The sequence below is a fragment of the Temnothorax longispinosus genome, chromosome 8 (assembly GCF_030848805.1).
Source record: "Temnothorax longispinosus isolate EJ_2023e chromosome 8, Tlon_JGU_v1, whole genome shotgun sequence".
Taxonomy (NCBI): Eukaryota; Metazoa; Arthropoda; class Insecta; order Hymenoptera; family Formicidae; genus Temnothorax; species Temnothorax longispinosus.
The window spans coordinates 1,020,843-1,032,956 of NC_092365.1; the positions used below are offsets into that span (position 1 = coordinate 1,020,843).

At 42.8% G+C, this 12,114-nt stretch overlaps 1 protein-coding gene across 1 annotated transcript in view; it reads left to right on the plus strand.

Moving 5' to 3' along the window:
* Positions 1 to 1,919: 1,919 nt before the first annotated feature.
* LOC139818466 (uncharacterized) overlaps positions 1,920 to 12,114 on the plus strand; it is a 182,514-nt gene continuing 172,319 nt past the window's right edge. Inside the window, exons 1-2 of the mRNA XM_071787209.1 lie at positions 1,920 to 2,082; positions 2,490 to 3,267. Coding sequence (XP_071643310.1) covers positions 2,997 to 3,267 — 271 coding nt within the window. The 5' untranslated portion in view covers positions 1,920 to 2,082; positions 2,490 to 2,996. The remainder of the gene's footprint in view (positions 2,083 to 2,489; positions 3,268 to 12,114) is intronic.

The window sequence follows — 12,114 nt, forward strand, 5'->3', positions numbered from 1 at the left end:
TAGTGTATATAGGTTTTTTTTTGGGGGGGGGGGAACTATGTGGGATTTCTGATGCACCCTATATATCGTTCTGTTCTTTGGTTCTGCGCTCGCGTCCGCAATGTTTGTAGTACGCGGACAAAGCTTAATGCACTGTCCGAGTAGACGGCGGTTTCGCAAGTTCACGTTACCATCAGACTAATTGGACGCTTTAATATTTGAAACGGAAACAAACGACCTCAGAGTCATTTCCGCCGGTGACGTTTTCTCCCCCGGATGCGTTAGAGAACCTGTCGTTTACCTAGTAATATATCTAGGATTGACATATATACACTCGAGGTACACTTACAAATCTTCCTCTTCTAACAACAAGTATATGATATTTCTAAACGTACATATAATAACGTTTTTATACGCAGAAGTATAACTATAAAGTTATTTTATTTAAAATGTAAATGCACTTTTAATTACACGCGTATCACAGCCGAGGCTAAAATACATATGTCGGCATTTAGGATAAAATTACATACTGACATTATAATTGCGACAAATGTGCTCTAAGAAATGTTCTTTATTTAAAAGAAATGTAATATCATTGACATTACTCATTCGAAATTAACGTGGCTTATTGGAGAGCATTTAATTCATTATCGTCGTACAGTCGAACATTGTTTATTCATGCTCGAACTCGAGACGCGAATCACGGAGCGAAATTAGCTATCTATCTGCTATCCGTCGGATTCATGTCAACACGCGCAATGCGCAATGTATACACGGCGCGAGCGACCGTAGCCGGACGTGATTGTCGATTGATCGGATGCCGATAATCCGATTTCGATCGCTCCCTGATTACTGTCCCGTCGCTTTTTCGTCGGTCGCCATTGAGCGATATCGTTACGCATAATTACGGAAAAATTACAGAAGTGCGTCGGCGTCGCGCTCTCTCGAGCAGCTAACAACCGCTATTGAATTCGTCACGAATCGCGCCAACTTGGTCTCATTTCCCACTTTCTGTATCTGTCATGTATTTAATTAACGTTTACGTCGACGATTAATTATCGACATTGTTACACGTAGCGAGGGAGGGGGGAAAAAAGAAAGAAGGACTGTCAATCACGATGGGCGACATTGAGTGCCAAGCGTTCGTTGCCAGCGATCCGCAAATTGTTCGACGATTTTCTCTATGCGAGCAATATTGTTGCTGCACGCTAATTTCGTTTTTGCGAAACGTCGTCCCGTTCACGATTGGATTCCACGCAGAGAGGAGGAGATGAGAGGCGGAGAAAGGGGGGGAGGTCAAAAATAATAATATGCAAAACAGTTGCGGCTTGTCAGCGCGCGTGGGGATGTGTACGAATGCCACGCATTCTGACGAAAATTTATTCAGCTTCGATCACAGAGCGCATAAAGCAATGCATCGTTCGATCGTGGCGCTTAATCGAATTCTCTTGCTCCAAAAGCATTGTATGTCACGAACGAGAATTTTTTTTTCTAGATAGGTACCGCGTTGCACTCTTGCATTGTATTTCGATTCGCGTTTGACATGGCAAACCAGAATGGAATGAAAAGAGCAAATGGAAGGAAGAATCCACTAATTATCCTAAATTTTTCAAGAACAGTAAGTGAGAGAACGAGAGAAGAATATAAACGCTAGCACAGGCTCGCAAAATAAAGGGAATCGCGAGTGAACGATACGTAAGGAGAAACACGGAAGTACCGGGGATTCACACGGGGCTGCGCGGAATAATATAAATAATTTTACACGGAATAAAATAAGATCAAGAGCCCGGGAATATAAAATTCGATATATAAAACAAAGGGGAGAGTGCGGAAAAACGAGCGAAGAAGAAGGTGCGCGGGAGGGAAAGGAGAGAAGGAGAGAAAGAGAGAGACATGAGAGAGAGGAGAGAAGCGAGAATATCCGAGGCGCGCCGCGCTGCCATCATCCCTCTGCGCCCCCGCAATCTCTCACCCCTTCCCAACCTCGCGTAGCGGCAGCAACCCCCGAACGGGCTCTCCTTCGCCTCAGTAGCGCCGGGCGTCTCGACGCGGCAGCACGTTGCGTTGGGGGTTTCAATACGCAGCTTTGATCGCGATTTCAGTGTACATTCTCACCTTCTCTCTCTCTCTTTTTCTCTCTGTATCGTTCTCTCTCTGTTCATCCGTCAAATATCTAACTCTCCGTCTCTCTCTTTCTCGTTCTCCACTACTGTCACCCGACATTTCCCCCCCTCCCCCCGCAACCCTCTCAAGGGTTCACGGCGAGACCCGCCCACCCGCGCGCGAGTGACTTTCCTCTTCCCCCCTCTCCTTCTTCGGCGTTGATTCCCACCCCCCCTCTTCTCTGTCACGGAGGACAACAGCGTTGCAACGCGAGCAGTCGCGTTCGCCGAAATCGCAAAATTGGGAGCGCTTTTCGAGATCGAGAGCCGCGAGCACGAGAAGGGCTAGCCTTTCCGGCCCTTTTTTTCTTTTCTCTGTTCTCTTTCTCACGGTCTTACCGCGCGTAGCGCCCCGTTCGACCAGGGCACGACGAGAGAGACCTGTCGCCGTTATGGGGGAGGACCTGCCCTCCGGAGACGCCCGGCGCGGTTAGTTCTAGGTGGAACCGAGCGAGTTCGCGAAGGCGCGCCAGGTGTAGCGCCACTCGCGCGGCGGTTGCAAGTGACGGTTTCGGCGTTTTGTTTTGACAGTGGCCAACCTGTCACCCGTTTGTCGGGATCGGAGGCAGTAACTGAGTTGTTTTCGTGTGCCCTGCAGCGCGCTGGAACAGCTCGCAAACGTGGCAACCGTAGTGTGCGCTCCCGTGTGTGTTTCGTTTGGATTGTGTGACTGTGTCGGTCTGTGACGATCGTGCCGCGGAGCGCCCGGCGCCCTGTCAAATTTCTCTGCCGCGTCAACCCTGGTCCCCGAGTGATTAAAGGATTACGCGGAGGAGGTCCTCGAGATTGTGCGCCAGTGACGTTGCATCTCGGAGCAACCTGATCTGAGGGAAGGATTTTAAACAGTGATCAGTTATGGCCGTGATGGGGACGACGTCGGTATTTCGACTGGACGGCGGCGGTGGTGGCGGCGGCGGCAGCGGCGGCGACGATCGCGGCAGAAGATCACGTCGATGCAATCCTCGGGCGAGCAGGATGAGGACCGGCGGTCGCCGAGCGTCGAAGGGGTCATCCGGTGTCAAATGTGGATCGGTTGCGGCGAAGCGCGGTGGTTCCGGAAAGTTTCTTCTGGTTGGCGCTGTCCTGGCCATACAATTCGTCGGTGCGGCAGCATTAACCAGCAAGGGTGAGTGCTTTTTCTTTCAAGTGAGCGTCTTGGTCGATGTAGTCGGAGGATAAATCTTTCTGGTTACAACTAGTGTGCGTATATATGTGCGCGTACTTTCTAAGTTGAAATTCTGAGGATAAGATGGCTCGAAGGGAACAGCGGGATATTGATAAATTGCCTCGAGTTTTTACACGTCGTTCTTGCACTAAAAGACATAAATAAAGCATTTTAATACTTGGATTTAGGAATATGCCCCTAATTCGGGAGATCTTATATAACTCCTGAATAAATATAAGATTGGTCTCCGAACGATATAGAGAAAAACTGATTTTGTGTTTTAATATAATAAATAATCGATGAAAAAGTAAATATCGAAAAGGAAGGTCTGTTTATCAAAGTTCTGCGCCTTTAATTATAGCCAGGATTTTCTAGTCATTATTTTCGAGAAATACTCTTTTCACTTCTGTGACAGAATATGAAGGACATTTTTCCTATAACGTTTACTTCTACTTATGTTACATATATTATGAAGATCGCGTGTTCAATTTTATAACGCAGAACAAGGCTACTTGTAGTCTTTGTACTCGGATGCACGAGACCGAAAACCGTCGCTCATTCTCTGCTGTCGATACCTCATAACCCAATGCCGCGACTTCGACTTTCCAACTTCGGCCGTTACTGGAACGAGTTGTGGGAGAAACGTGCTTGTCGGCGAATTATATCCCCACGTTCGATCCGCGAAATATTCCATTGCGAATCGGGGTAATCGACGCTGCCGACGATCGTGGCACACGCCTTAGGAATTCGCTCTTTTCGCCCTCCGAGCAATCAGCCCTCTGGCGCCGATTTCTGATTATCGGACTGTACGACGCAGACGAGACGGGGGGGGGGGAGGGAGAGAAGAGGAGGGGCACTCCGACCCCGTGATGCGCGACCCCGTCGATTTTGTATTCGAGGTGACCGACCGCCGTAACTGCGTACAGGATTTAAGAGATCGCCTAAGTAATACCGGGAGACGAAGATGCATACCAAGTGATGCAGTAACCCAACCGATTCTCGTTTCTCGCATTCGGATTGCGCCGCGTCAAGGATGAATTTCAGACAGTGTCCGGCGAGAAAAACTGTAATAATTTTTTTCTACTCTTTTTCTTCGTAACGCGGCGATTGCGACGTCCCGATGTCAACACAGATAAAACGAAATAATTGGCGCAATTAGCGTAATTTCGGAATATAGAGGAAATTTCATATTTTCGTCGCGCTTTTTTACTTGTTTCGAATTATTTGATAAATATTTTTTATTATTATTAACACGTGAATGTAGTAATTTTTTATTTATTTATTTTTATTAATATTGACATACCAGAATGAAAGCGCGCTACCGATAATATATATACATATATATAATTGCATTCGTCACACATATTGTTTGAACGCGCCTCGATTGATGATCTCGTGTTATGTGATCGTGCACCGTGTATACGAGACGAACTAAAAGACGTTAATGTAAATTTCCTGCACGACGTCGCAATATCGCGCGCAAACAATTCTTGTGTGCTCGTCTCGAGTAGCTGCATTATGTAAGGCAAAGAACGATATAGTTATCTAATCGATAGACGTAGCTTAATGCTTGCGTACTCGTATAATACGCACGCACACACATCTGTAAAATATACGCGTACGGGACAATAAACAATCACGAGTACTGTTTCGCAATCGCCGATGCTGCACATTTTGCGATGATAAAAAGCTATTTCGGACATTCTATATTGAACGTTTCGCTTGGAAATTATGCAGCAAACAATGGAATTACACCTACCGCCCCTTTTATCGTGCACGAGGTCTGAATATGAATCGCGTGTAAATTTCAGAAACCGTATTATTAAACCAACGGTATTTTATATGCACAAGAGAGAGAGAGAGAGAGAGAGAGAGAGAGAATTTATTTTAAATAAAATAACGCCACCAAGACGTATACATGGCTCGTGCGATCCGCCGCTCGAAAGACAGACATGGATGGTCCGCTATCTTGCAAGTTCTTTCGCAACGTCCACGGGACGTCGAATCACATCGGTGCGCCGTCGTTATCGTTCGGCGTATCGTCCAGCGGGACCGACGTTGAATTAATTGAAAGCCGTCGTGTCTCGTGTAGCACAGGCTTCGAGCTCCACCGGAAGACGTCATTTTGATCTGGTTTTAATTAAACAACGGACGTGTCGCGTGTCTCGCGATGAGAAGAGAGAGGGAGAGAGAGAAAGAGAGAATCGAGAAGGTCGGATCCGCGGCCGTAACCGACATGGGACGGATGGGGAAAATACGAGACTGGAGGAAAGAGACTTGACGAGCGCGGGAGCTCGTTGGATGATTGAGGGCAACGATGGAACGTTTAACGCGATTAAAAAAACGTCGCATGGCCGATCAAAGGCGTCCGCAACGATCGCTCGTGCCACGCGAAATCCATCGGCCGTCGCTGGTAAAAGGACGACGATCTCGTACAATGTCGCTCGAAAACGTTCGGCCGAACGTTCGCCATGTATAAAAGTGCAACATGATTAACCGAGCGAAAGACTCTATCGGCTAGAACGGTAAATGGGTTGAGTGAAGTTCACGCTTATTTCACGGAAAATAACACGATTTTTAAGTTTTATGTTTTACTTCTTCTAATAAAATATGATTGTACATTTGTTTCGTACATGTGTGTGGTAGATAAGATAATAGTATTCAATTCGTATTTTAATATAAAAGTTTATACCCATTTTACGAGACGAAATAAATGAAAAAACAAAAATCTATTTTGTATACATATATATACGATTAGTATACTGTTAATATTGATAATTAATATTCGTAGTTAATATTTGATCAATTAATACTGATGGTAAAAGTTCATCTGGCTGAATTATTAGCAGATACAGATAAAATAGCTAATTTAATATTTAAAAGATGTTAACAAACTTTAGCTTTTATCCTCTTTCATGTTGTATAGATTTCGCGGAAATAATAGGACTTTATCCCCCAAAGCTCGTCACCTAATTACAATCAAAACGTGCCGGATATTATCGCGGGTTCGCGCGACGGCTGTAGTTTCGGCGAAATTACGATTCGCCAATGGATTAACGATACACTGCGTCAAGCCGGATATTTGTACAAAGTTTGTCGGTTGGTTATTATAACTAGTTTGCACGTTTGAAATGTGGCGTGCTCATGCACGCGTCGTTGAGTCGATGCCGTAATATGAACCGTGCAAATTGTCGCAACGAAACGAAGATCAGTGGCAACTGAATTTATGGTAATCATACTGCTTCATTAATGAAACTCGACGAAATGTATAATACAAATGATATTATATTGCAATGCGTTGCGGTTATACCGTATTGTAATATAATATTCTTTAGTATATATTAATTAAATTTTATAAATAATTCGTACAATATATAATTATATTACATTAGGTCAGCTTCGTATATAAATCGACACGTTTTTATTACGCGCATATATTCGCGAGTATCTATTTCTGCGGAAAATAAATTTTTACTATTGAAAAGAAATTAATAATATTTTATATTCAAATATGAATCGGCGAGTTGTTTAAGTTACATATAGCTGTTATTTTGTAATGAGTGGATAATGAATTAAATGCTATACTATAGATTATAAAAGAAGCCCGTCATAAAAAACGATAATATTTAATTCATTTTTAATTCATTTCATTCTGTTCATTCGTTATAAAATAATAGCTATTTAGTTTCAGTATCTTCTCGATTTTCTCTCCTATACTTGGCTTCAAGATTACTTAGGAATGAATTTATTAATTAACCCGATATGGAAATATGGACGATATAGTATTATATTTTATCATATATTTCGTCTCATAGTTTTACTTATGACACCGTGTGCATTAAGTGTGATCACTTTCAGCATGAATCAGAGGTCTCTCCCATGTCATCCTCGAAAGGGTTAATCTGCGGGAAAACACCTGAATTACCGGCGTATAAGCGCGTATTCATAGAGGCAGCTTTCGCGAGCCGCCAAACTCAGGCGCGTTATTAAAATTAACATCGCGTCGTATTCAAGGGGAGGCGAATATCATGGGAAACCGCGAGAGCGAGCGAGCGCGCAGCGAGATTTTCGCGAGAGTGTACGACCGTTTTATCTGTACAGGAGTCACGTAACGCCACGGGTATCCTTTCTTATCCCGCGCGAGAAGCGATATGTGATTCGCCCGTGCTTCGTAAGGCCAGAATTATACGTGGACGTTTTATCAATTTTCATTCGTGAAACAGTCCGCGCTAAGATTGGCCGCCGCGTAACCTGGCGAGAGAACCCGAGAAGGCTTCACTCTTTCAAAGGACTCTCGATCTTTGACTCTAGAAAAGAAAAGAAAAAATATTTCTAGTTCTCGAAGAATTTCCTCGAAAAATTTACAAGAAATAGATAAAATTAAATTGTGTGCTTTAATTAATCCTAGGTCTGCCCCTCATGTCAGCAGAATTTTATTTTTTAAAATTACTCATAAAGCGAGCTATTATTAAAATTATGTTCGGTATTTTGGGATTGTATTCGCCATAACTTTTGTATTGCACGTCACTCGCAGACACAGGCGGAGTTCGCGTCAGTGTTGTAGGGAAGAGCGTCCGCACTCCGCGGTGACTCTAAAATTTTGGCGGACGACATGATGCGGTCGCGCATCGAGTTTCCTCTGTCTATGTCTATAACGTTAAGAGCTGCTCGACGGTACACGGAGGGGACGCGTATCGATAATGCCCGATAGCGTGCGGTGGAGTTTCACGAAGCTGAAACGCGATATGATCGAGTGAGTGGTCCGGCGGTCTCCGGTGGCCGCGTCTGCGAGGTATTTTTATGGAAAATTTATTAGCCTGCGGACATCAGATTGCGCCCGTGTCGCGAAACTATAAATTAAAAGCTGTCCCGTAATGCGACGGTCCGTATGTGTGCGCGTGCGTGTGTAATCGCATGCCGCGACTAGAATAAAGTGGATTACATTACGAAATTCTCGCGAATTATTAACGAAGTTTCTTTGGAATGTAAACTGCGAGCGACGAGGATGGATTCGGTTAAACTAATCGAACAGAGTGAGATTTTTATAACAATGGTATATGCCGAAAGGGCGAAAGGGCGTTTAATTTAATGAATAATTGTGCCTCGCTTTTACCTGCTTTTTCTACAACAAACTGGTAACATAAGTTTTACGCGCGTCGTAATTTTTACCTTTCCATATATAATTACAAAAAAAAATACGTGATATTTTTAATTCATATAATATCATGTTTTATGCAAATGTTTAATATTATTGTGCCAGCCTTTCGTGTTTTAACGATTTCACGTGGTAACGTCACCGACGTCATTCATTCGGATGTTATGCAAAAAGTCGCGATTTGCATAGAACGGCCATTACTTTGGTATCGTTGTGTCTGATAAAAAAAAATCGAAATACGTATTTGTTTTATAATTGAAGGGTATCTTGAAACCTACTTTACTCTAATACTCTTTGATTAAAATGGAATTGATTGTTTGTGAAATTATTAAAAAATAAGAGCTTATATATAACGATATAAAATTACAGGATCATGCGAGAGAGAGAGAGAGAGAGAGAGAAATCGAACTTTCGTCGAAGAGAAATATGGTCCGAATTTAGTCGGCAAAGTCCGTAATAGAGCGGTGTGGCATTCTATACGCTCTATTATATCTCTATATAAAATATCGTTCGCTATCTTGCTTGACTCGGAACGGAGAGACTCGCAAACCCGTCGCGCATCGGGGGGATTGTAACGGGTAAACGGGGAGGTCCGTGCGACTCACAATATGTTGCCGTTAATATTACAAACGGCAGACGAAACAATAGCGCGGAGTGTTTACAGTTTCGCAACGTTCACGCTGCGCTCGCCCCGGCAGCTAGGAGTACGATCGTAGTTTGCTCAGACGGCAGGCTGCTCCGCTCCGTACCGTACAAAGTGACTCGCTAGGATTACACGGGAGATTAAGGCGCACCCAAGGCGCGCGGCGTGTACGTTACAAGTCTCGAACGCGTTCTCTGCACAGTCTCTTAACGGCAGGCAAACGGACTAAATGCGACGAAATTATTTCCGTCACGACGGAGACACCGGATATTGCGACAGACACATTACGTACATCACGATCGAATGAGTCACGGCAGGCGTAATGAACTTCGCAATAATCAACTTATCTTTTCGCGTTATTCTTGAGTGCGCACGTTGTGCGATCCGATTAAGAGTAAATCTTGCAGCACGAATAGAATGATAGAAGTGTAAATTATATATTGTGGGGGATTACTTGCTCAAAAATGCAATATTTAATGCGGCTCAAAGCAGCTGTTGAGATATTGGAATTGGAATTTTTAAATTCGGAAATTTTTTATTTTTTTAACAGATTATTACTTCGACACAGTACGTTAAAAATTTAATGGAAATATTAGTATAAAGGCATTATATTTTAGACTTTAAATGATTATAGAATATTATAGAATACGAAATTAAATTGTTAAAGCACCGGTGTTGCGAAATATTACATTAATATAATATTCGCAGCCTCCGAATAGCGGAATAGGATACGCTCAGGCTGCACAATATAGATATTCGTGCGCCACCCTACGTGCACCAATTAAATTGGAATTTACCTCATCCTCTGAACAGATGCTCTCTCTCTCTCCCTCTCTTCCACTGCAAGAGTACAATATAATCGCGCGCCACTTTGCGATTTGGTATTCTTACGACCTCTGTATTGACGGCAAACTGTTATATCGGATTACGTGTCAAGATGAACGCATAGAGATGCATTGCGTGTTGTTTCGCTTAAGTAAGTTCTCGATTTATATACACGAACACGAACTCGTCTGACATCTCGCCTCGTATCTCGCACTTTCGTATCACCCCGCATTTTCGCGTCATAAATATACGCGCTAAAACGATTCGCGATTCGCGAGCGTTCATCTCGTTTCGAGAAACCTGGAAAACGTCGATACGTAATTTTCAGCGCTCTGCAACGGCCGGCCGGGCGATATTTTCTTGCGGTTCCATTCGGGAAGAGTTCGTTAACGGTTACGGCGATCGAGTTCTCGCTCTACTTCCACCGTCGTTAGCTGATTGAACCGGGATAACTAACGGATTGCGGCGGCTTGTTAAAAAGTCACCGGCCGCAAATATTAGATAGACTCGCCGTATATAGAGACTCGTCTGTCGACCCGAAAGAGAATCAGCATTGGCATATGCATAATTGGAATTAAGTCTGCGGTCACTGCATCAAGTGTACACTGCCACCTGGATAATTAACACACCTCGTTGCGTCTTCTTGTCTCGCAAGACCACTGCGTGTCACGAATTTCCGTTTTGATAAGAAAAGCTAGCTCATTTGAATTTAGATTATCAAATTTCGTCAGATAAGAAATATGATTAAACATTATGTATACATATTATCTAGCTGGTTATCCAGTTAAATATTCTAGATATTCTAGGTAATGTTCTAGATAATTTTCTTGCCTGATTGATTGTTAATTAATGTAATAATTAAATCCCGATTAATTTCCTAATTAATTTTTGACCAATCTACTCAATCTTTTGATTGATTCTATAGTTAATTTCTCGGATATATCTTTATTTGATCTCTTGATTAATCTAAATTTTACTAATTTTCTAGTCAATGATATTTATTCAGTTCAAGGCAATCGTTAAATTTCTGATTAATTTTCGAGAAAGATGATTGGGATATAAGGTAAACTACAATTTAAATATTTTAAATAACGCAACGTTACCATTCTTTCAGCTTTCAACAACATCGATTTATTGCAAATTGTAATATCGGTTTGAAATTACCAGCAATGCTGAAACGTGACGGTTAAATAAGATTTAAAGTAAACTCGCGGTTGCGATCACTCTCGCATTTACAAGACCGATTAATCACTATTGGCTTATCCGCTTTAATTGCGCACAAACGGATCGCGAAGAGTCATGAACGTCCGTACGTTCCAATGTAAACGGCATTAATATTCGTCACACAAAGTGGATACGATCGGGGGTCCGCGATATACGTCGATCGGCTACCATTGTTCTGCGAATTCAAGGATTTTGTGTGTGTATGCGTATGTGTATGTGTACGCGCCTATTTACGCTAAAACCAGCAGAGTGCTTGTGCGCCGCCAGAAACACGTTACTCGCTGACATTTGTGCGTGTACTCGCTCGCCTATCCGACCATCACGCTATGAATTTATTTATACGCTCATGAAATTGCTCCGAGTTTCCCCGCAATTCTCACGTTTATATATGTTTGTGGCACGATTTGGGCGAGGGTCATGTAGGGTATGTCGTTCTCCCTTCGTTCCAGTCACGGGCAGGCAGTGTTCTTTTGTCAAAAGCGCTCTATGTGTGCGTGAAACAAAGTAGAGGCGCCAGTTAAATAACCGTTTGAAATTTCCTATTAATTTTCGATATCGTGAGGTAAATTGGATATAATATCTTTCCTTTAATATATTCTTTAATCTATTAGATTAATTTTTAAGATATTAGATTTTTATTATTTTTTAAGAAATAAATATTAGAAGGAAACAACGTAGAATATATTATATCGTATAGTAGTGTCAGTTACATGTGTATTTACATGCTGAGATTACTTATTATACTCTTCTTAAAGAAACTTATCAAAGATCACCGAAGGATTTGCTAAATCTAAAATCATTGCTGTCTCTTCGAGTTCGTCGCTCGTCGATGTTTCGTTGACACGATCGCAATTTTGCTAGGACAGCCGCACGTGATATGTATGAAAATCATACCGGACGTCACTCGCTGTCGCGCTTTTACCAGCGACGTTATCGTCAGTTAGGATTTGCCTCTTGAAGC